The sequence below is a fragment of the Anas platyrhynchos genome, chromosome 2, assembly GCF_047663525.1.
Source record: "Anas platyrhynchos isolate ZD024472 breed Pekin duck chromosome 2, IASCAAS_PekinDuck_T2T, whole genome shotgun sequence".
Taxonomy (NCBI): Eukaryota; Metazoa; Chordata; class Aves; order Anseriformes; family Anatidae; genus Anas; species Anas platyrhynchos.
The window spans coordinates 110,846,497-110,873,135 of NC_092588.1; the positions used below are offsets into that span (position 1 = coordinate 110,846,497).

At 38.0% G+C, this 26,639-nt stretch overlaps 1 protein-coding gene across 1 annotated transcript in view; it reads right to left on the minus strand.

Moving 5' to 3' along the window:
* DCDC2 (doublecortin domain containing 2) overlaps window positions 1-25,748 on the minus strand; it is a 63,052-nt gene extending 37,304 nt beyond the window's left edge. The window contains 4 exon segments of the mRNA XM_005015188.6: window positions 3,023-3,154; window positions 3,280-3,356; window positions 20,810-20,861; window positions 24,244-25,748. Of these exon segments, the coding sequence (XP_005015245.4) occupies window positions 3,023-3,154; window positions 3,280-3,356; window positions 20,810-20,861; window positions 24,244-24,536 (554 nt within the window). The 5' untranslated portion in view covers window positions 24,537-25,748.
* Window positions 25,749-26,639: the final 891 nt, after the last annotated feature.

A 26,639-nucleotide genomic window follows, 5' to 3' on the forward strand; every position in this document is an offset into this window, starting at 1 on the left:
CTACACTTGCTCCAGTATCTCCATGCCTTTCTTATGCTCTCCACAAGAAAGCACTTTGATTTTCTAGGTACATCCTGCACCTAGAAAAGTACTGCACCTAGAAGTACTTCGGTTTTCTAAGAGCAAAGAGCAAATGTCTCAAAGAAAATAAAAAAAGTATACTAACTCTGAAGCATTCTGTATGTACTACTTATATTTTGTATTTTCTTTACTAATGCAAAAATTTCACAGACATCCCAACAATTTGAAGAAAAATTTATGCTTCATTACCATTCAGATCACATGAGTTACACACAAACAATGATAATCTTAAAAAGCAATCTAGACATAAGCAAAAGCTCATTTCTGAATTAATCTGACTGTATTTTGCTAGATTACATTTTGCTTTGTGGAACTTGCATGAAAAAACGTAAATCGGTGTACTGTAGTACTGTTTTATATATTTGTATGGTGTTGCATATACACAGCAGTACTTACAGTACTTACACAGCATGTAATGCACTTACAAACATGACTGTGGGTTTTTGTACCTGATCTTTCTCTTTGATTATGTTTTAATATTAAAATACAAAAGTTGTTTGCTTAATGTAACTCCTTTTTTGTTTTTGTTTTTTTTTTTAATGGACAAATATCTAGTAGTCTCTAGTTGTATATTTCATCCTAAAAATAATAACCATAATAACTGAATGAAACATAATCAGTCACTGAATATGACAAGGGAATTAAAAATGCATTTTTTCAAGAAAAAAAGGAACTTCAGATAAATATATAAGTAACTATTGACTTAACAAGTATCACACAATCCTTGTAACTCTTGCTTCTGAAGCTTTTTACCCACCCACCTGGTTTGAACCATTCAAACACATCCTAGGTTTGCTAATATTTCCCTGGTTAGTATTATGCAGAAGATGTCCTTGGTCTTCTGGTCACTGGGGAATGATCAAAAGTTTATCCTGAGGGCTGTCAGTAGACTCCCATTTTCCCTCCCGAGTACAAGCCAAAAAAGTGGCAGCCAAAACAAAGCAAGCATACAGACTAACGAAGCAGACAACAAAGATACAGCTTGTGGAACTAGTATCCCCAAACACCTGCCTGTCCACACAACAGATACCTGCCAACCAGGTTGCTGTACTCCATCCCCAAGCAAAATTTTGCAAAGAGAAAGGCTACTTCCTCATTATCTTCTCTCTCATATTACTTATGTCCCTATTCTGATGGGAATGATCTTTTTTTTTTCCTTTTTCTTTTTTTTTTTTTCTTGTAAAGCCATATGTGAAACTACGTAGGACTTGGCAGCCTTGTATGTCATTTAATTACTCAGAAAAGAAACATTGCCATATACCTAATGCAGGTTCTCGTAATTCCACTTACCCTTCTTTAATGAGAAATTATATCTTCCCAGAATCAGTGGTCTAACAAGACCTCCCCTAACACTGACATAGTTTCAGTAAACCCCAGAAATTAATGCATAACTTATTAAAGAACAGCAATCACTTTACTAACGTATTTAATATGCATTCCTAGCATTTTAAGGAAAAGAAAATGAAAACTGCATTAAAAGAAAACCAGAAAAAGGAAAATGTTAAATAATTCAAAAATTAATGTACATTATCTTATTTTTAAATAATTAAAACAATACAGAAGGGAACTTCTTAAAATCAATTCTAAAAATGTATATAATTATATACGCTTTCATACACATTATTCAGGTTTACCAAGGAGTGATACCAAGTAAAGAGAATAAAATGCAAAAGGTTGTTAAATCCCTAAACAACCTAGAAGCAGGAAAAAAATGATGTTGTGAACAGCTGTTACACTGTTCACCTCAGAATTATGATAGCTGAGAATCAGATCCAGAAAACTGCAAAACGTGTTTAAGTTTAGTTTAAGGGAAGTAAAAGTGCTAAGTAGCCTGATAACACAAGCAAGGAAATGCCTGACTGAGAAGAAAAAAACAGATGAGAGCTAACACCCAGCAGACAGCATTAACTTCACCTTTTATGGTCTGCATCAGCTCTGGGAAAGTAATCAGAAGAACTGAAAGAGATTATGAACATTTTACCTTCACTGATTTGAGAAATAGATTGCAAGACTAGCCTCAGACATTGTGTAAGCTGTAAAGAATGATTCCAACAAAAGGCCCTTTCCTGTCTGAAGAATGGATTTCTGTACTGTGCTCTGCATGGGGCAACGCTGGAATGTCAGTAATTTGATGGTACACACCTTGGCAGTCTGCTTACTCTGCAAAGTTTGTCATGGAGACTGCATATCATTTTGCTCTAAAACTTGCAACAACTATCAGATCTTATTTTAGAGAGCTTATTTTCAGGCCTTAAGGTGACTTAAAGTTACGTATCCAAGATGTCATTTGCTACTCCTGGGATACCACAACAATTCAGACCAACAGAAAATATTGGAACTGGAAAACCCTCAACTACAGCTTTGGCCCTGGTTCTTATTAGGAGGCTGAACTGACTGAGCACAGGTCTTCAAAAACCAAAGGATCTAAAACATTTTTCTTGAAATTGTTTGCCCCAATGACTTTAAAGAACTATCAAAATTAAAGGAAAACATGTCAGAGTAAAATAAATGACCTCCATAAAGTCAGTCAAAATGGACTGCATCCATTATTGGATATTCCAAACATTTTACTGACTTTACAGGTCATTGATTTTATAATGATTCGCAACTTTATTATTAATATAAAATACATTGCATTATTATTGCATTATTCTATATCTGTTAATAAAATATTTAATCAAGAAATAACAGTTGAAACAAATTGAGGGGCTTTTTTTTCATTTTAAATAGCAGTTGCAATGAAACATGAAAGTGACTTGAAGTAAACATATTTCCATTTTCATAGAATCATAGAATGGTTTGAGTTGGGAGTGAGCTCTTAAGAGAATTTTCTTATAAATTTCCCATAAAGCTGGAAGGATCCATTATATCTACTTAGGAAGTTTTAAGAACATATCTAAACATATCAACTGTATCTCACAAATGTTCAGCTTCTTGATACCTGTGAACAGCTCCACTTCTGAGGGTAACTTTTGCTGTAACCATTTCAAGAATATGGTCCCAGTGATTCAGTGTTTTCCTGGGAATAAGGAGTCGCACTACAGGGCTAATTAGATCTCCATTAGCAATCAGGCTGAAATAAAGCAAAGTAAAATAGTTTGGAAGAGTATTTAAAGCAAAACCCATCTGAAATTAAGAAAGAAAAACAAAACAAAACAAAACAAGACAGATATTTTACTAACATAAAATTCTGCTTACAAAATAGTGTAGGGCTCCTGGAGTGGCTTTCGAAACCGTGCTGATGCAGTAATTCTACTATGAGTAACTGGCTTGACCTGTAAGGACAAAGAGAATTAGAAATTACTCTGTCTTCACGTTGAGATAGAGCTGACCACCAGCAAGAAGGGCAGGGTATCTGGATAAAGAAGCTCCTGTTTTTAAAACATGTATTTTATTCCATTCCAGCTTCACCTTTTACAAAGCATATATAATTACTATTGCAGGTTCACATAATTGCTGAATAACAACCACAGCATGGCACAATATACAGTGTCCTGTGAGATGACAGAATTATATGGCCATCTTTTGTGACTTGTCCATCAATGTTCCTAAGCACACAAGGAAATACCTCCAAACATTGTTCTTATTTTCTTAGTCTCCACTGCTTGTAACCATAGCTCAGACAATTAAACTTCTATCTTTTTAACAATAAGTGCTATCTCTGGGTCTTTCTTCTATTATGTAGTTAAATTTTTTTTTACTCATGTATAGGTCTTTATCTCATCAGTGATTTACAAAGGTTGATGAATACTATCCTCATTTTAGAGAATTGACTCAAATGAGGTGAATTGCAGAATAACATACAAACATTCTGCATTATGCCCTGTACTCTTTTGTTGATACTGTGTTGAGATCAGGAAGGTTGCTCAATATAAATCCCATTATATTGAATAGAAGGTTATGCAATACTGCCTAGCTACGATTCCCTTTGGAATTAGTAAACATACATTCAAATTTAAAAAGAAGAAAATGGAAAAATAAAAACAAACTCCAAAATCATTAGGAAATTTTCCTAATTCTTCATAATTAGAATATCAAAGTAAAGTGTCAATCCCCCCCAAAAAAAAACATTCAAAAGTCTCAAATATATTAAGAAGTTGGCAACATTTCTTTAGAAAGCTATAAAAACTTAAAGGATTAAATAGCTGGCATGATCAGATAGAGACATTCTTTAAAATATATGTATAAAATTTATTTAAATTGGCAACATTCCCAATCATTGTGTAATGCAGTCTAATGATGTGATGTGTTGCAGCTTTATCACACTTCATGCTAACTTAACCAATACTTCCCATTAAATTTAGGGAAAATGGTCTGGGGTCCAGTGCTTTAAATCTTTGCATGGGTTTTCATAAAACTTAAGTTAGGGCTACAGGTCTGCTTTCCACATATTTCTCTTGCATAGACTGTAAAAAGAGAAAGAAAAAGAAAAGCAAACAAACAAACACAAAAACAATAAAAGAGGTGCTCAGTCTAGTAGATATTCCAAAGTGGCTAAAAATGATCTTTAAAATAATCAAATTCACTTGAATTCACTTTAGCATCTTGCCTTTCCTAGAGTCTCTTGTAAGCAATGTAGCCCTCCCAACCTTCCATTTTCAGAGTCTTGGAGGACTTGAAAGCCTGCACTGGTTGTGGACAGAGGAAGGTAGAATTAGCCTTCACACAGCAAAGCGACTAAATGGAAGCAATCACCAGCGTTAGGGTCATGGTGATCTGAAGACCAGTATAAGAGACATTTTAGTCAGATTCTTCTTCAAGAGGAGAAACAGAAAGAAAGATATAGCTGCATTGTTATAGCAGTGCTTCTGGACCAGTCCAGGAAATGAGCCCCTGGCATGGCTGTCGACCTCCCTTTCCTCATCAAGCATATTTACACCTTAAGATCTGTTTAATAGATACATGTTTGTCTTGCCCTTATACAACGAGGGCATTTGCATTAGTCTGTATGAGGTCATTTGCATTAGTCTGTACATAAACTATGCCTTACTGCCTGAAGTAATTTCGGTTCCCAGACTTGACATTAATTCCAATGTGCTCTGAACCGGGTGGAAGATTCACACCTATGACTACAGGCTTGGAAGTGGGTAAGAAAGTTGTTTGATATTTTTGCAACCTTAATGATTCTATTCTATATTTCTCATAATTATGGGAGGCAAAGATATTTTTGGAGATTGCCAAATAATGGAAGAACTCAGCCATTCTTGAAGAAACATTTAAAGCACATTTTCAGGGCACAAGTTGTCATTTAGGTCACTAAAATTTGAGATGAAAAATTACTAGGTCGCAGGAAGAATAAGAAAACACACTTTAAACTGTAACATCTGAAAACATTTCTATTGCTGCTTGAGACATTAATGGTTATTTGCACACTGTAAGCAATCTAATAGAAAGCTTCAGAATTTGAAAAAATATGGTAACTTTCTAAAGAGTATGCTATTGAAGGCTGAGGTAATACTGATTTACATCTGGTCCTAATATTTACACTCCAAACACAGGTTGCATTCAAAATGGGAATGACATAACTCAGGCTGTCCCTACACCTCCCTTATAGCTGCTAGGTTGCCAGGCTTATCCCTTATAAAGTATTTGATACATAACTAGATTACAAGGCTAAAAGACTGACTGATCCCATGCTTGTAGAAACTCCAGACCTAACTAACAATCAGGTCACTACAGATGTCCTTGACCAGCATTAGCCATAGGTATTAGAGAGTAAAAGGAAAATACTTAAAGTTCTAGAACACTTTTTCCTCATTAAATCCAAAATGCTACATTTGAAGACCTCAGAGGAGTAATGAGAGGAGATGGACTGTTAGCCCTTTCAAAAATCTGCTCACACAGTACTCTCATTAGTAAACCTCAAAGCACTTGATACTGATTTCTCTAATGACAAAGAAACAAACACTGGAATAATGACACAGAAACCCATGGGAAAAACTAGGGCTATGTCTCCCAAAGCCCACTCAAATCTTCAACACCACACTGTCTCCCAGGCACAAACATTGTCCCTCTAAACTGGCTTCTCACTTCCAGCAAGAGAAGTATTTGCCATCTGTCATACAATGCACATATTGAAATTCTTCCTCTGCTTGCCAGCATCTAATAATTCTTCAGCCTTCCACAGCAAGATCAATGTAAAATACCCAGAAACAACAGCACAAGAAATCCATACTGAGTACACTTGATAATTCTTTTAGGACAGTAGGGATACTTTTTAAAGGTCCTTGTCACATCTTGCTTTCCTGGTCCTTCTTTAGGCATCTGCTTTTCTTTCTCAGAATAACCCACCGCTCATGCGCAACACTGTAAATGAATTTTGAACTCCTGCTTTATGTTATGTTTGTCATAGCAATATTTAAGAAGTAAGTAATATTTAAGAACTAACACTTTGATCCCAGTGACTGAGGCACTACATAAAGCCTTAACTGTTTCAAAACTACAGTGCTACTTTACCTCTGATTACTATTTAGATAACAAGCTAAAACCTGATGACATGGCATTGCTCAAATTTGTTAAGAAAGCCCTAACTGTTTAAGCAGTATTCCTTTAGCCATCAGGGAGCAGGCAGCAGGGATGGTGTACTAGATAATCTCAGCTACACCCCTTTTTTCCATGAAAGGCTGGATCAAGAAGCAACAGGCACAAAATGAAACACTGGGAGAAAACACTTTATTGTGAGGGTGACAGAGCACTGGAACGGGTTGCCCAGAGAGGTTTTATTCAAAACCCTCGTGGATGCCATCCTGCACAATGTGCTCTAGATGATCCTGCTCGGCAGTGGGGTTGGACTAGATGGTCTTCAGAGGTCCCTTCCAACCTCAGCCATTCTGTGATCTGATGGGCTGTTGAGGTCCATTCTAACATGGGCTGATCTGTGATTCTAACCTCCTGTGATTAGTTTGGGGTTTGCTGTTCATGCACAACTCCACCATCGAAAAGCTTTACAGCACTTTTCCTAAAAGCTGATTCTTTATTCATTCCTGATTCTCACTTCTGCAGTTAATACCCATGCCCAAGCTTGCGCACATTCAAAACTGACCATAAAGTCAAGTGCTTTGATCCAGTCTGCAACACTCAGGTTTCAATGATCTTTACTGGAACTAGTTAGAAAGCATTCACTAAATATAAAGAAGCCCTTCAGGATAGTCCCAGGTGTGTCCAATTATTTACTTGTTCCTGCGAGCTGATGAAACCATTAATTTTGATGTAGGTTCCTCAGAAGGCCATCATGTTATTGCACACAGCCCAATCACTGGGCCCCTGAGAAAACAAGCAACCTGACAGATGTTAAGGGCTCATTTATTATTCGAAGGATTGTATTTCTGCCAACAATAGATACTGTGGCATCAGCTAGCAAGTCTGTCTTTTAGGTTACTCTCTCAAAGAGTCATTAATATTTCTGACAGCCTTCTGTGGCCTAAAAGACAGCCCTGGTCTTAAACAAGAAAGCCACTGGGAACTGTAAGATGGGACCCGCTTGGGCAGAAACTTAACGCTTTTCTTTTCTACCTAAACATAGCCTAAACCAGAACAAAATACAAACTTGTGTTATTTTTCTAAGGATGTTTAAGTCTAATTTCCTTACTGTATCAAAAAGCAAAAAGCATATGTTAATGCAACATTTGCTAATTCACTAATGTAAGACCATAAAAATCAGTGTATGCAAATGCTAAGATGACTCTGACAACGTTAATGTGCTTAAAACACCCCACAAGTGCTTGGCACAGTGCATAGATGACACCTTTGTTTCTGGGAGTTTGGAACAAAGTATCCCAAAGTAAATTAAGCAGGTACTGGACTATATTGGTACAGAACTCTCCAAAGAGTCTTTTGTCACACCCAGCATGAACAGTGAAGGCAAGAATATTACATCTTTCCATGGGGTCCACACCTGCTCTGAGAGGAAAAAAAAAAATCATAGGAGAAAAACAAAACAAAACAAAACAAAACAAACAAACAAACAAAAGAAGGTAAACCCTGCTAAAGCACACAGGTGTGCACAACATTTTCATTTTTTACACTAGTAAGCATTTCCACAATGCTCAAGATATCATTCTTACAGATGGTCAATGTATGTTCTGTTTACAGCATAGCTTCTCGAGCTCTCCGAGTACAACAATGCAAAAACACAACACAAGCTACTCTACCCACGTTTATTAAAAATTGGTTTGGCTAGACCTATTAAAAAAAAAAAAAAAAAAAAAAAAAAAAAACTGTAAAAAACAAACAAACAAAAACAACCTATACAATATTCTTCTAATTAAGCTGTCCTATTATTTTTCTTTTTTTTTTCTTCCTATACAGTCTTCACTTTACTATCTCTTATTGTTTAGAACAACTTGTGTGACCAATGTTAAACTATTTAAGGGTATGAAAAAGAACTTACTTTCTACATCAAGACAAATAATTTAAATATACAGTGGTAGACATTAATAAAATACCAAGTGCTCAGCTACTATAAATCAATATAGTTTCTTTGAAGTATACAGAATTATGCAAAACCACCCCAGTGGAAGACCTGATCCAGGGTTTAATTAAAGAATACATGAGACTGCTCATATTTCTCTTGTAGGAGGTACCACAATATTGCAGTGTCTGGAATAGCCTGACCCTCTGGCACTACAGAGTTACATATTAACAAGGAAGTGGTCTTGGGTGAAAGTTTGTGCTTACATTAACAGAACAGCATCACTAGACCCCTATGTCCTTTATTTTCTTTTAATTTTACCAGCCACATTCACAACTGATGTAAATCAGGCCATTCACATTTACGTCAGCTTTTGTAAATTTACATTAATCAATGGTTTGGTCCCATTATGATTTTATCTTCAAATTTTGTACATTTTCAGTTTGTTTCAAAAGACCCATCCAAGGGCAGCTTCCATATCCTACTGACAAATTTGTTGCCAGCATTTCATTATTTGTGATGAGATACTCATCTGAGGTACTAAATAACAACATACAGCAGTAACAAAAAGCATTTAGAACAGGAAGAAGAAAGCATCATACTAGTTGAAACTTAGAGGAAACTTTAAGCAACCTTTAAGCAAGCCAGAGACAGTTAAACAAATTGCTTTATAACAACATTCTATAAAATGTTTTCCCTTATAAAATACGCTAAATATTCACAAAATTTAACTAACACATGCAACACACTTAGCAAACATATACCACACACCACATAATCTACTTTAGGTACTTACATCTTCCACTGTTGACTGTTGGCAAAAATAAAAATAAATAAATAAATAAATAAATACTCAGCAGCCAAACTGTTACTTCAGGTATACTATCATATATGAAAAACAGTTTTTCTATGAAAATCATTTTGAATTATCATGCCTATATTTACCATGTAAACATTTATATAGTGTGTATATATATGCATACATACACACAGATCAATTTAATGCACTTTTCATACAAAAATTTCTATTTTGTTTATGTTCAGCTGTGAAAGACTGAAGATCAGCTAAAAATTTACTCTTTTTTCAAACCTTGTGGATGGGTTCAGCCGTCAACTGAAGATTAAGAATGCTTTGCTGTGCAGTGCTTCTAACTAAAATGTTTTACGGAGAAGACAAGGTTAGAAGTGTATCACTGTAGGAAGATCATCATTGAGAATGGCTATTCAGGTAAGGTCTCTGAGCAACCCATGCTTTGGTTTGAAATACACAGATTAAAAAGAAGAGTTTTCACTTCTTCATAAATACGATAACTGGTAAAAATGTTGAATATTTATTGTCTCGCGTAAAGCTGTTTGCTTATCCCTATGTGTAAAGTTTTTGCTTCTGTGAATGCTACCCTGTACTTTTCACACATTCTACTCAAACCTAGACCAGAAGGTAGAGACCTAGCAAACTATTCAACATTTCGGCTGGGTACTCAGGACTTGCAAAAGGTGTGTGATACTTCAGAGAATCAATCCTAAACCAGAAAATGATGTAGTTCACTAAATAGTATTTTAATTGTCCTCTGAAATTACCATGCTACACATTTAATTTCTAAAAACTAGGTGATTTTAATGTACTTGAGAATAGTTTAAAGTAGAAATGTGACATTCTTAGCTTGGCTTTTCCCCCCAGCGTACATCAAAAACTTAGAGACAAGCTAAATACAGAATTCTGGTGGCAACTCTACAGGCTGCCGTGAAGAAATGGGCTAGTTATCCTTAGACAGGAAAATAGACGGGAAATTTCCTTAGACAGGAAATAGGAAATAAATTTCCTTTTCCTACCAGAAGAGAGCCCTATCAGAGGGGTCAAACTGAGCAACTGCAAGATTTACAGGTTTACATGTATTTATAAAGCCATTTTGGATGGCAGCAAAACAACAGCCAAAAAAACTAACCTCACTGAACTAGGTGCTGTGCGCCAGTTTGATATAAATCTGGTTAAAGAGCTTGCCTTTCTTACTACTGTATTAATATAGCCTTGGGTGCTACTACCATCTCACTCATGACTCACGTCACAACTAACCTTCTATAACTAACCTAAGTTTTAAATATTTCAACACAATGTTACATACCAAATTTATCAGCTCATGCAATGACCCATGGCTTTACCAGCTTGTTACAATGGCCTGTTTGTTAATCAATGTGCACAGGAAAATTGAGAGCAAATATTTGCATTCCCTTAGGGTAGAACTGGGGTCAAAAGAACCAAAACCCTATTTATACACACCATCACCATCCTGTGATGTGAAAGAAAGGAATGTTCAAGGTTCAGTGATCAAAAGCTAATTAGAAAGATAAAAGTTACTTTTTCTAAAGCTATCACAACATAGGAAATATCGTACCTACTTCACAGAAACATGACTTCTTATAAACAGGCATTTTTATACACTTTAACTAAAGATGAGGAGTCAGATTCACAGAGGAGTTTTGTCAGTACAAAACCATTTTGGTTATCTTACACAGTAATAAACCTGGGTAATCTACTTTTCTCTTGCCACTTTGCATTGCTAGATGGTACACTGGATAGTACAAAACAGCCTTGAGCAAGAGACTACTAGCCTTTCTTCTTGAATGAATACAAAGCACCACTCAAACTGCTGTTACCTGCCAGGATTTCCAAGTTTACATAAATAGGTCACAAAATCACAGCTGTACACAGGCTTCTCAGCCCACACAAAGAACAGGTGAACTGGAAATGAACTATGCCAGAAGGCACTTACATCAAGACTTCCAGATTACAAGTCTCCAACAGAACTCCCAAAGTGTTTAAAGCCACTCTCTTCCAAAAGAAATAGGTGGGATCCCTATGTTTACCTCCAAGGTAAACCACCCTCCTTTTCAGCCATGGTAGGTGAGCTGGAGGTTATATGCCCTGTGCATCTGGGGGATAAGTTTTGGCCCAATTAGCTAAACCCTGGAAAGAAAAGTTTCATTCAGGATCTGTCATAGTTTTGGGGCATTGTACGATGGGCCAAATCTTCAGTTGTCCTAGATGAGTCAATTGCATTTCCTTCTCTGCCCAGGCACTAAGCCTGTGCAGTGTTCCAAAATATATCACATTTGAGTTCCTTTTGGATCCCAATGACAGCACATTCTTCTTCTTAGTTGTATGATACTATACCCCACACTGTTACAACACAGACAATGATGGGATCAATAATGCATATTTTATCCAAGCAAAAGAGATCCTGACATTTATTTCTGTCACTGACACAATATTGTCAACTGTCACCATTTTTACCTCTCATTATTTGAGTATTTTCCCTGAATTCCTTACACACTGAAGCTAAGACTTTGACCTCCCTGGTTAACTAAAAGGGTCTGAACCTGTAAACAGTGACTGCTGAAGAATAAAAAGCAATTCCAAAAAGATCAAATTTTTCAAAGGTAGAAGTTGTTAATGCTTCCAGTAAGAAAACTTAATGTGCAGCAAAAAGTTTTTAATGAAACCAACATGTCTCATTAAAAGCTTCAGTGCTTGTATCTCTTCCCTTCCCTCCACCCTCATCACAGTAACCCTGCAGAATGAGGCAGCTGTGCCAACTGAGGAAGTGACGAACTTTCAAGTTCCATATCAGATGCAATACACACCACTAAATGTCCAGTGCCATGAACCAAGGCCTCTGCAAACCTTTCTGTTGCTCCAAAATCCACTAAAGCCAATCTGTAAGGAATCTGGTAATTAAAATATTCAGAATTTTACAATTCAGGTATACAGAACTATGCAAACAGTAATTTTATGAATCTGCAGGCCCAGTTAGAAAAAAAGGACACAGCTCTGTTTTAACTGGATGTCTGGTCATTTCTTCTCTGATTCCTCCTGGTATTAGATTATGAACACTCGGGAAGAGTATCTGTTTTGTATGACTTGTTTTGCTAATTATGTTACCAGGATACTAAATAGCAAACAATGCAATATAAAGTTTAACTATTAAAGATGCTGCTCAGGAGATTAAAGATGTATATCAAAATTATTTAATCTTTGCATTTTGATAGTCTTATTCCCCATACTCCTAATTATAGAAGTCCTAATTATATACAGCATCAGAAAAATGAGAAGTACATCACTCAGTCTCCTACAAGCAGCAGAAGAAATCAAGCTGTTTAGATGTGAACTTCCAAGAGGGTTTTTATACTGGCATAGAATTATAAAGTGGACCTTTATGCAGTTTCTTTCCAGACGTGAATATTCTGTATACAGTAATTTAAAGTACCACAATAAAGTACCACAATATTTATTTGTTTCTTTCTTTTAGGAAAAAAAAATCATTCCCATGAGTATGGCATCAAATGGTTGTAGCTTGCACACACTGGGATCATTTCTAAGGTATTTATTAGACATCATTCTGCTCATCATTGGTGAGGCCACTTGTGGATTACTGTGTCCAGCTCTTGGCCCCCCAGTACAAGAGAGACACATGGATGTACTGGAAAGAGTCCAATGGAGGGTCACCACAATGCTCAAGGGACCAGAGCACCTCTCCTTTAAGGAGAGGCTGAGAGAGCTGGGACTGGAGTTCAGCCTGGTGAAGAGAAGGCTTTCATCAGGGGGATCTTATCAATGTCTATAAATACCTGGGGGGAGGGGATGAGGAAGATGGAACCAGGCTTTTTTCTGTGGTGCCTACTGACAGAGCTACAGGCAGTGGGCACAAACTGCAGCACAGGAAGTTCCATCAAACATTGGGAAGCATTTTGCTGTACGGATGACTGAGCACTGGAATAGATTCCTCAGAGAGGCTGTGGAGTCTCCCTCCCTGGAGATCTTCAAAAGGCATTTGGACATGTTCCTGGGCAACCTGCTCTAGGTGTCCCTGCTTGAGCAGGGGGTTGGCTCCAGAGGTCCTTTCTAACCTTAATCATTCTGTGATTTCCAGGCTCTCTACCCTCAGAAAATTATATCCTGTACAGAGAAAATATGGATGAAACATTTCTCATTGACAGGTAAAAATTAAAATGAATCAAGAGAACACTCACTAAAAAACAGCCACTTTTTTCCCATGATTAGAAGTATCGGATATGAAAAATATTAGGTTCAAAATAAACAATAATTACAAGTACTGAGATTTTTCATGAGAGCATACTTGGAAAAATATACGACTGTGTTAGAGACAAGGTATATCCAGCAATAATATATCAAAATAATTTGTGAAGTCAAGACATTATAAACTTTAAAAATTCAATTTTTACAGATTCATACAATCATATAATTGCCCACAGATGACTGGAGACTCCACTGTAGCAAGAAAAATGAACTTAATGGATACAGAAGAAATAATTGACCTAAATGATACTACAACAATTACATTTTAAAATGTGGAGGAACAGAGGGAAACAGAAATGACAACTCTTCAAAATATTTTTATAGCAACATCTCAGATGTATTTTAAAGAAAATTCTAATGACAAGTTCTGATCTGTCAAGTCTCAAACACTGAAGATACAAACAGGAAGAACATTTTCCATTTCACCCTGCCCTGTCAAGGTGCCTGACTCTTCAGCTGACTCTAGACAATGCTAGGGAGTTCTTCCTGATCCAGGATCCCACCAAGGACAGAGCATCTAAATGACCTAGACTGTGATCTGCTGATAAACTATGCCTGCCCCATAAGATCCCATAGCTGATGGGCTACAGCTTGAGACTGTCAGCAGGAGGCACATTCTGCCAGTCACAATCTTTTTCTGCAGCCACATCTCATCAAAGGACCAGGCACACTATGTGAAGTCCCCTAGCAGGTAAATGCCCTCCACTGCATGTTCTAGTACATGACTGTGTCATCCAGCGTGTGATCAGCATGAGGGACTGACAGGCACTGCATCAGAAAAGGAAATGAAAAAGTTTCAAAATATTAAAGCACTTATTCACATCCTTGTAATTATCAAGCTGTTTCACTACAGAGGGATGTTCTGGGGCTGCACACAGATGCAAATACTCAGGTCATAAATGCATGAAAGTTTTGAGGAATCTTTACTAATCCTCTGAAAAATCATTAGTGAAAATACTAATTGTTGTATTCTACAAATACTTCTCCAAATATGACCACATCTAAACCAGCCTATAAAAGAAGAATCTGCAAATGAAATAGAATAATGTAACAGCAAAACATGCATATGTAAGACAGTGAAAAAAGGATTGAAGCACAGGAAAAAAGTGATCAAGAAACAGCTACTAAGTTTCAGGCAATAAAATTACAGAAGTATATCCAGGCTGATCATGCAAGAAATCTAGAAGTGGTGGTGGGTCTCCCTGAACCCACATGAGGGCTGGGAGAGCAAAGTCCCACCCACTGTAAGTGAAGAGCAGGTTCGAGACCACCTGATGGAACTTCACAGGTACACATCTATGGGGCCCAATGGTGCGCATCCCATGGTCCTGAAGGAAATGGCTGATGTAGTTGCCAAGCCTTTCTCCATCATATTTGAAAAGTCCTTCCAGTCAGGCAAAGTCCCTGGTGACTGGAAGAAGGGAAACATCACTCCCATTTTTAAAAAGGATTGAAAGGAAGACCTGGGGAACTACAGATTGGTGAGCTTCACCTCTGTGCCTGGGAAGATCATGGAACAGATCCTCCTGGACGGGAGGAACTGGTGGAGAAGGAACCCTTCCAACCCAAGCCATTCGGTGATTCTGTGAAAGGTAGGATAATGTCTGGTGGGTGGTTGGCAGAGAGACCCTAGTGCATCCCTCGGACCTGGGCCCCTGACATGCATCACTGAATCTGGCAGTCCAAGACCATGCATATACACAGTCACTTGTAATGATAAACAACAGCACTCCAGAGTGAACCCACTACTCAAAGAAGGTGGTTAATGAGATCCTTCCTCAACTAGCCCAACACTTGCCAACCGGCTCTTACAGTGCCAATTTTCATACTCACTGCCTATACTTACAGCTCCCAATCAGAGGGCAATAATGTTATAAATACACGATCAATAAGCAAACATGTTATAAAGTGTGGAGCATTACGTTTCCATAGCATTGTCCCAGCTGCTTAAATATCATAAAAAACAATGGTGAACTTGAGGAAAGGAGTGTACATCATCCTTGTTTCTCTATAATATAGATCCAGATCTAGATATGGCTTATGTAGAGTAAGAAATATACATAATGTTTTCTTAAATATTTTAAAAAACTTTTTCTGGAATATAAATTGGTAAGAGAGATCCAAGTGAACAATGAATCCTGAGCTGCACAAAAGATACTTATGTTATTGTTTGCTACACAATCATCTTGTCCTATAAGCCCAGGAGAAAAAATAAAGTGCAAACAAACAAACTAAAAAAGTCAGTGTTGTTACTACCTAAGAAAATCTGTCAGCTATCAACCAAGGGCAAATCTATCTATACGGCCAGTAATGCAGCTTAACACAGGCCTACTATAAATTTAGTAAATCAAATCTGTTTCATTATGTTCATTTGTTCTTCCTGTTGAAAGAGACTGGTTCTTTGATATCAAAGTACATCAATTCTTCTTAGATGCCTTCAATTCTTTACTTTCATTGCAAAGATGGTTATTTTCAGTATGTTCAAAAAACTGTTGGTCATAAAAAGTCAGACAAAGAAAGGAGGTTTCAGATGCACACACATTTGTCTCAAACACGGAACTTAAAACAAATAGTTGCCCACAGAATCTGCAAATCCAAAAACCCAGTTTTACTCTTCATCAGATTACCCACAAACCAGCCCCAAGGACAATTTATCTTTTTGAGTGCACAAGGAGAAACCATCTAGATTAGAGAGAGTGCCTAAAGAAATATTAATGTCCACTCTTTCTTTATACATTATAATTGGAAAAGAATGTTCTGTACCTTTTACAAACAATTAAGCTTATAACAAGCAAATGGTAACTGTGTTGGTCCATATTTCCTCAGGAGATTTGTTAAATTCCTCAAGCACATCATTTAACATGTATTTACACTTGCAGATCACCTTCACTACAAAACAAATCTCTCTTTCAAAACATGGAAGACCAGTTGCCAAAAAACATGAAGGACAGATATATATCTGAATAATGTTTCTTATTAAAGTTTTAGCGTGGGTTAAGATTAAATATTTTTACTACTTCCTCTATCAGTACTGTAACAATACAAAGTTTTGAGACATGTTATTACAGCATTAGGGCTCTGACAGGGGCCAAGAGCCTGGATGCCTCTGCACACAACTTTCTCATGCTCATGGGCAAGTGTCTTCTTTCATCCTTACTGTTGTCTCTGAAAGAGGGAGAAGGGAGAAATCCAAACTTACTCCTTATCACCACAATACCCCCTGAAAGTCTAAACTAAGATGGGATATGACACTTCTGGGGGATTAGCTTGTTGCAGAAGCAACCAAAATGAAATTGAAAATCAAACTTCTTGTAGAAAGCTTGCTTCAGCCTTACATGCAGACCAACTACCATAACATGGTATAGTGCAAAAGATATGTTGTCACCTGTCTGATGGGCTAAACAGCAAAACAGAAGGGAAAGAGTACTACTACCTCAGTAAAAAGTTTGAGCCAGAGAAAAATTTGCTCATAGAGACAGCCTGTCTCTCTTTACCACTGATGCTCATTGCCTTATGTCTGATTTGTTCTTTTCTTTCTCCCTCTTCATTACCTGCAGCTCACCTTTCTGACTGTCACACACACTTCCATTCAAGTGAAGGTGCAGCACTGTAAAAACGAGCTGAGTGGCACGCTCAGGTTCTGGTGTCACAGCAGCATGAGAACTAAGGGGCTTTACCTTATCTGAGCACTGCTGCTAATGATAAGTGGAGTAGAGTACAAATGGGCAAGGAAGTACCTAACAGTGGATACACCTGACAGTGGATTAAGTTAAAAGAACAAATGATGTGACTTTAAAATCCTACCAGCTCTAGAAGCATGCAGTAGGGTATAAGCTTGTGAAGACATACTTGACAGTTTCTCAAATGTTACTGAATCTAAGCTTATCTCAGAAATCCAGGAACCGAGAGAAGATGTTAATGTGAAACTAAACAACATGATGCAGATAGATGTTCTGAAATTAAAAGGATCTTGCAGGTTTTTACTGTTCTCAACTCCTACCTTTCTTCTACACAGTTATCCGTTTTCTCTTGAACTATTCTCTTCATCACATGCACTAAGTATGACAGCCTCAACAGCAAAAATGGAAACAAGGCTTCTATCCTCACAATCAAGTGTTAATCAATAATCAAGTTGTTGAACAATATACTTATAAAGTATATCAAAATATTTTTTTTTCTTTTTCTTTTTTTTCAAAACCTACAGCATGCCAGCATGCCATCTCCCTTCCTGCCCTGGGTATGGCTCAAAAGTCAGCTGAAGTCAATGATCACTGAATTTTCCATGAAGAGAATCTATTGGAGCTCTTGCTGCCTATAAATGTAATAAAAATTAGGTAACATTTTCATGTGCTTTGCTCCCATGAAAGTACACTGTTTACAGTAAGATGACAGAATGGCCCTCCCTCATTTTGTACTGATGCTGGTCTATACACAAAACTTGACAGAAAAGGACTATAAGTGCAAGTCCACAGCTGGCATAGATTAGTGAATAAAAATAAGTATTTTTCCATCAGCTGAACATTTGACTTAGATACTTCAGTCATTTGCTGGCTTTAGACTGGTAAAGAATTAGATTTTAAGGCACTTGATTAAATATATATATAATGGATATTATAAATATTATCAGATAATGACATGATTTCATTGAAGACCGCATTGAAGCCTGATTCGTATCAGTAGAGTGAATGAGGACTTTCTAAATATTTTTGAAGACACAACTCTTGTCAATGATTGAGCCTCACTACTGGTGGGGGATACATAGTACACTCTTTCCACCTTAATTTTCTTTGACCAAAGACAGCCCATGAAGTCTGATGGTGATATCATAATGAGGCATTTTGTGGTATAGACTCTCTATAAATCTATCTGTTTAGACAAAATAAAATGTGCTTTCTCAAGCTATTTCAACACTGACTCATCTTACAGACAATCACATCTATTTGCATGTTCCACTTTTCACATGAAATAGATGGATAATGCTTAATGAATTATTGTGTGACATCATTTGTTCATTGATGTATTGTAACAACAAACCTACATTAAAAAATTCTTGACCAAACCTTCCCCAAAGCTCCTCTTGTCATTTGTAAAGAACATTAAAAAAAAAAAAAAAAAAGGCACTTATTTACTTGCTATAAGTTGTACATCCTTGTTACCACCAAACATGTCAAGTAAGGCAAAGGCAGAACCATGGTATTTGAGAAGCTCCAGCTAAAAATGAAACATGGCATAACAAAGAGAACTAATACTGCTCTCCTCAGAGGCAGAAGCCATTCCCAAATGTTAAATCTTATCACCTTACAGGAATGGACACTAAGGGATTAGTAAACCTGCCCTCACCCTCTTAGCCCACGAGAACACCACGACTTAGATCCGAGCCACAAATTTCTCTGTACATTTATAATTTCACAGGACTCCTCTTACTGAAGTCACTAAAATAATTAACTTCTTTAAAGGTACCTGTTGCTGTGCTTGCAGGACTGAACCATTGTTTGCTTTTTTGTGTGTGTGTGTTGTGGTTTTTTTTTGTCACTCACACATACATTCTTTTTTTTTTCTTCTAATGAAGCAAACAGGGAGGGTTTTATTTATGAAATTCAATCTAAAATGATGCCTTATGAAAGCAAAAAATCTTTGTGGGCTAAAATCAAAGATTCCCACAAGACTCCATGGAAAATAATGATTTTTTGTTTGCTGATGCAAATCTGGCAGAATCAAAGAATAAAAATGCAACAATACTGCTACCCTAGTCCTAGAACACATATAGCTTTTTGATTTCAAAGTGAATGCTTGAAAAAAAAAAAAGTAAAAAGAGAACTTGCATCCTCAAATCATTTTAACATAAATATATTTAGGTGTTTAAAACTTCTGTTACAAGCCCCCTGCATGTTCATTCCTAGAATTAAATCATTAGGACATGAAAAAAAAATTGTTATTCTTAGGCCCAGATAAAAATCTGTAGACCAGTACTATGTTTATTTCATTTTTATGACTCTTCAAATAAATCAATTACATAAATTAAACTTAATGTGGAGAGCTAAACTCTTCGCAGAGACCACGAAGATTGGAAACATTACTCAAACAGGAGGAAATAAATCTGATATAACGGATGGCTTATACTGGTTTACTGCAAAGCCCTGAGATAGCCAAATGTGTTCAGAATACATGAAGCACTGAATACAGAAGTAACAGAAGCCTCTCTTACTAAACATGCAACTGTAAATAACGGAAACAACTTCTAAAACCACTTCTCTAAGTGGAAAGAATTTCTATTATATTCAGAATCTCTGTATATGTATATACATATAATGTATGTATAACAAAATAATCCTCTGAGTCTGCTAATGATTTGCAGCAAAATCAACAGATTTAAAACTAGCCTTAAAGTAGCAAGCCTTGTGGTTATCCTGGTAAGTGGTAATATCAGAACTTGGTTAATGATCTTTCATGAAGACAACTACCTTCTCACCAAGGGGCATTTGGAATCAGTCACACTGCACACTATTAATGGGAGCACAAGACAGAAGAAATGGAAAAATTTATGAACTGATGCTTCTTGTTAGGCAGAAGCTGAAATTCAAATGTTTGTTGGAAATCATTGCTATTCTTCTATAGAATAAAAAATAATAATAATAAAAAAGTAAAAATAAGGAAGAGTCATGTGTCTCAAAAACCCAAACTCACCAAGTTTTTTGAAACCTGCAGTTGTGTCATTAGTCATTGTGTAATACCATTTATACAAAACTGGTGAGTTTGGAAGATCTTGGACTAGAACTAGTTAGAAATTTGCAACTGACACTGGCAGTGACTGGAAGAAATATTTCAACTAAGTGTGACTTTTCAGTCAAAAATGTCTTTTCTCCAGAGAAAATATTGTATTTTGAATAAAATTTCCTGGTCCAAAACCCTCAAAGTTCTAATTCCAATATGCTTTTATGAATGAAAAAAAAAAAAAAAAAATTATGACCAGTGACCCTGTGACAACAGTATGAATTTTTCTTTGCTGAAAGTTTATGAGTGGATGTGGCAATTCAGAAAGCTGAATGGAAGACAATCAGTTTATTATGTTCAGAGCAATCAGAGTGATAGTCATTGAAATATTATAACCAGAATACTAGATAAATATTTATGAACATAATAAATATATATTAAAAAGCAGGTGTAAATGCAGGCATGTCACTAATACTAACTTCAGGGTTATTTCCTAAATATTTCAGATATCCTACCTCATTGTTGACTTCAGCAGGTTTTTTCTTTGTTTCTCCTATGTCCAAATAGCTGTGGAAGGATAACATTATTGATTATTTACAGAAGCATCTAACTTACACAGTACAAATATTTTTACTTTTTTTTGGCACCAAAGCTCTTAGAATTTATCATGCCTCATTATAACACATATAGTAACTAATTCAAGATTTTAAAGGAGTGTTAATATAAAACTACAAGGTAGCAGTTATAAGAAGAATAAAAAGCTGGTAAACTAAAACCCGAAGATGATATTAAAAATACAGAGCTGGGTGAGGATCCATCCTGTCATTATAACATGTCCAACAAAAATAAGTCACTGCACAAAACCCAGAAGATGCAAAGAAAATTCCCAACCAGTAACAAGAAAAACATTTAACTCTGGGCAATTACGAAAGATGGGGAGAGATAACCATGTGACTTCACACCACTGGTGATCAGTCCAGACGGTCAGTAACCTAGTTGTCAGAAAGAAGCTCACATAGTACTGTGAGATGGATCAATAAACCTCAGCATGATATCAATTTATCAGGATTTTCAAAGTCATCATCTTGCCTCTTAGTTTCTCACCCTAAGTCTGATATATTTAAAGCCTCTCTCCATACTCAAGTTTAGCCAGGACATTGGCTAGTTTAAGAGGATCTGTACCACTTGTGTTTCAATATGACTTAGACACACCTGAAAACTGTATATCCTGTTTTAGTGCAGTTGTGATGAAAGAATAGAATATTCACAATTATATTAGGAATTAACAAAAAACAAGACTGGACAAGAAAACAAAATGCATCTGTTTGAACATTACTGTACTCCATTAGAGTACATATTCCCACAGAAACACTGCATTAACACAAAAGTGACAATTAAAACACACTGCGATGGACTAGTAGTATGTTGTCAGTCCAAAGAAAAGGAATTAAGTAAACTGTCAAGCATGAGTAACCCTGAAACTGACCAACAGACAGGTACTCAGACCACACTAACTCTGTTCCCTTGTTGGAACTCTAAAAGCTTTGAGAGCTGGTCTTCTCATGAATTCAGCTTGCAGAAGCTGCAGGCACATCGAGCTGTTTCTACTTCTCATAGCTGTCACTGCTGTAGAATGCAACACCTCAGAAGTGTCTATCTATCTACCTATCTATCTCAAGATGTTAAAATTGATGGAGGTTCATGTGCTACAGGCGAAAGCAGTTAAGCTTAGAATTCACTGAGGACAGGGAAAAAATAAGGTTCAGTTCTCAGCATAAGGCATCTGTGAAGAAACAAACGCACCACTTGAAGTGGAACGATGGCAATTTCAGCTCTTGCTTTTCCTTGGGTATTCTCTCCTTTCTGTTACGCTCCCATGCATGGGTGCCACAAGTTGTCAGTCCAAAGTTCAGCTCTGCTTAGTCTATCATAACAACAAATGAATCTGACAAGCATCACTGAAAAAAAAAATAAAAATAAAAAACAAAAACAAACAAACAAACAAAAAAAAAGATGAAGAAAAAAATAAAAAAAATTACAAACTTCTCACCGCTATAAAACCAGAGTCAGATCCTTTATGACAGAAGCTCTGGTCTCCTACAGATGCAACTGCTTTATCTTTGCCCGTGACACATACAGAAACATACATTCATTTCTCTAATTCTTTCAATTTCTTCCAGAAAGCAATCCTTTCAACTGACCCCTCCTCTCCTCTATCTAAGAAGTACCCCTAGTTATCATTGTCTACAATCTAGTTAAGAACAAGTTCAATGTTAAACAATCCAGCCTGCCTTAAATAATGCTTGTAAAAGCATTCCCTACTTTTACAGTACTATATACATGTAAATACATACTAATAGTGAAGAACCCTAACTCTGAACACAAGAACAGAAAAGATCTTAAGTCATCCAGTTAATCCTACCCACAGCATAGGACTATCACATACTATCAAGGGATATATATCTAAAAGCCTGCTTTTACTGACTGCTTTAGGATAGCCTTTCTGAAGGTACTCTCTTCAGTGACCTTAAATACTTCAGTATCCTGTTGCACGTTGCAATCATAAAAGTCCAAAAAGCTCTCACCACAACACTCTGATCATAAAATATGAAACGACAGAAATAAATGCCTTTTCCCACCAAAAATAAATCCAGGGCACTCACTTCTCTACACAGTGCATGCTAATGTCAAACACTTACTTACTTTTAGCCTGTCTCTTGAACATAAAACACATTTAGAGAGGTGAAACATGCTGACAATTAACAGCTTTAACCCATTCATAGGACCACAAAATTTAAAACCAAAAGATACAGTGGTTCTTGAGTTGAGCACTGCATTTGACATGGAAGAGAGCAGAGTGGGAAAGGAGCTTATATTTAACCTGTCATACATCTTCTCTCTAACTTTGCCACTGAAGCCCAAGACACTTCAATAACTTTTAGAAACAGTGACAAAAATGGTAAGACTGCCGACAGAAAAGCTGTTCATTACACACAAAGCTTTATTCTGAAATGTCCCAAGCTCTCCAGAAAAATGCTACATGATCAAGACAGCACAGTTCTATAGAGCTGGTACTTTATCACATAAATTCCCAACCACCCCCCAGAAGAGGATTGCTAATTTTGAGATTATTTTTGAGCTGTACGAAAAACACACAAATATTGAACAAAACTTGTAATTAGGCAGTTGAGACAACAAAATTCACTGCCAGAATTAAGAATCATTACTGATCATATTCAGAGCCACTCAGGAAACCACACATAAAAGCACAGATCTACTCTACAATATTCTCCTAGTCAGTCACTAAAAAACAGAAAATATCAGTTTAATTTGTGTCTTTGTGTCTTCACAGGGAACACAAAGCAAAGTCATCTTTTAAAGAAGAGGAGGAACTCAGCTGTTGTGGTCATAAGAAAGCCAAATGAACAGAAATGGATGGAGATGTGGATAGTTTAGTAGAATATTTTAGACTTCTGAAAATAAGCAAGAAAGGAAAAATTGGGAATTAAATTCCTGGGCTCATCAGCTTTGCCACAACTGTCAACACTCACCTTTCTAGAGCTTTCTCCCTATTAACATTGAGCACAAACACTGACACTTATCCCTCTGTGAAGCACATCCATCACAGCAACATGCCAATACAGCATGACCTTCAGGGTAAAGGACTGCTTCTCCAATTCTATTACCATGTCAAGGAGATGGCACTCTGAGACTAATGATTATAGCAGGCTTTCTATGGCTCACCTCTGAAGCTCTTTTGCAGTATTTTCTGTCACAAATACCTAACTTTCCTGTTGGCTTGGAAAACAGCCTTTTAGTCTGTTTTGTGCAATGTCTAATAAAAGGGTGCAGGGGATGGGGGGAGGTCTCAAGTATTGCCACAGTGCAAAATCCCAAATGCTGATTTTCGAGTTCCATATAAATCTTAAGTTAATTTTCAGCCACTCACTTCAGTTTCTTGAAGGCTTCCCTGCCACCAGCCACATACTGCTCTCCACTCTGAAGCTCCTCCAGCTGCCGGACACGATGCCCAGCCCGGGGGGTATAGATGTTACGCACAGCTCCAAAGGGTGCCTTCACCCCACCTGTCACTTCTTTCAGGAAGACCTCGAAGTTGGACACTTTCTTCTCATTGATGACAATGCGGCGCCCCGGGAAGAAAGGATCGCCGTTGCGATACACCAGCACACTCTTCACCATCGGCTGCGAGAGGAACGACCCCTTTGTGCCAGCACTAGTCATGCTTGGTGGCCCGGGACCTGCTGCGTAGCCAAATCCACTGTGGAGCACTGCCTGCACCTGTTTATTTGGGAGAGGGCTGCTGCCTGAGCACCCCTCTCAGCTCCACCCTGAGAACTGCCACAGCAGGGCTGCAGCAGGAGGGCCCACCTCCAGGAGGTAAAGGAGGGAGCCGGCAGCTGTGGGGAGGGATCTCAGTTTCCCCTGGGTTTCCAGCACGGCTCTGCTCTGCCTCTCAAAGTGCAGCTCCTCCTAGGCAACCAGATGTTGCTACTCCCTGGTGCACAGGAGGTTCACACAGATTGCACTCACCCACCACAACAAAACATCACACAGAAGTGCATCCCAAACAGCAGGGAAATAATGTACTGGGATAGCTGTGGACTCATAGCCTCCCAGGGTCTTTATCCTCTGGCTTTGCTGTCCCGGAAAGTGACTTGCCTCTATCACGCCAGTTCCCTCTGGATACTTTATCCTGCGTCTGCTCTTCCTCCTCCCTGCCCAGCCAGGCGAGAGCTCCTCAGGCAGCTGGCAGACTCAGCCCAGAACCAGCGGTCACGCCACAAGCAGGACAGCGTACAGCGTGCACAAAACCCTGCTGAATTATTCACCAGGCGGTAGCTGGGGGAAGGAGGGAGAGACGTTGTGCCCGGAGGCGGGCAGAGGGACAGGAGGGCACAAGGCACTGGGAGCAGAAGGAACAGGACCGAGCAGAGCCAAGGAGGGCAGTCGAGAGCAGTCCCTGCTTCTCCACCCCAGTGGCTGTGCCACCCCCTTGTGGAGGGGCTCTCCACAGTGAGCTGGGGGTGCCTGGCCACACGGGGCGGTGGGCAGGGAGGGGGGTGGCCAGGCCAAGCCACGCGAGGCAGAGCTGTTGTGAAATGGCAGCGCGGGGCAAGTGGCCGGTACTGGCGGGTGACCGCTGCCCGCGGCCAGTCGTTGGAGGGGCTGCGCTGCCCATGGGTGCCGTTGAGCACATGGGTGAGGTGGCTGCTTGGCACAGCATTAGTTTGACCCCACCACAATTCAAACACCCACCCCACCATAATGCCGTGCTTGGCCCCACTGCGACAGGCAGCATGTAGGACTGGTCTCAACACCATGGACGTTGAAGACATGTTTGAGAGGCACAAGGTGTTTACCCACTGGACAAACCTCGGTCACACATGGATGGCCAATTCTCTGGGTGCATCCCTAAGCGAAGGCCTCCTGGGCGCTCATCCCGCAGCACTGTGGGGTGGGATGACAGGAGCTTGGGCTGGGCTTTAAATGTGGAGGCCACATGGTTGCTCCTCAGAATTTCGAAATATTAAAATCTGGAAAAATCTTTGCTATTTTTAAAAAAAAGATATAATCTTGACATCACAAGAAGTTTGGGTGAAAAACACATCTTTGATCACATCTCACCAATTCATCCTGGGATTACTTGTTAAGTGGTCAGTTTTTTCCCTCTCGAGAATAAAACAGACTTTTACTAGACCTTCAAGATCAAATTCACGAAAATGTTATTCAGTTGGTCAGTGTAAAGACACAGGCAAGCCACAATAAAAGGGATAAAAGGGTAAAAAAGGCAGTGTCTTCTTTTTGGTATTCCTTGATATATGTGAGGAGAAAAAACAAAAAAAAAAAGATTACGATAGGGCTGAAATTAGGCTTTCACACTTCACAAATTAATTGCAAATATGTACAGTCAGTTGATTTTCTTGTTTTAATGAACCTACTCAGATGATGCCCTCTGAATGTCTCTTTGAGATAATATGTAAATGTTACATATACTATTTGAGTGCTTTTCCCCGTCTACTATCTGAATGGGCAAAATTGGAAAATAAAACAAAATTAAACTGCAGTCTCCTAGTAGTTGTGTAAATTTATTTAGCTATTTGCATTCTGGAAGCATTTAAAAGCTCTTCAATACTTTTATCATTCTTTGGTTGACCAAGTCAGATACAATTTGTTCTCTTCAGAATCAGGGCTCTATTGCAAGAGCTAATATCACTTCTACTGAGCTGGCCCAAACCTGCAATCAGTTAATCAGATACAGGGGTGACTTACCTCTCTAAATGAATCTCAAATGGCAAAGACCACACAGATATCCTTGGTCACAGA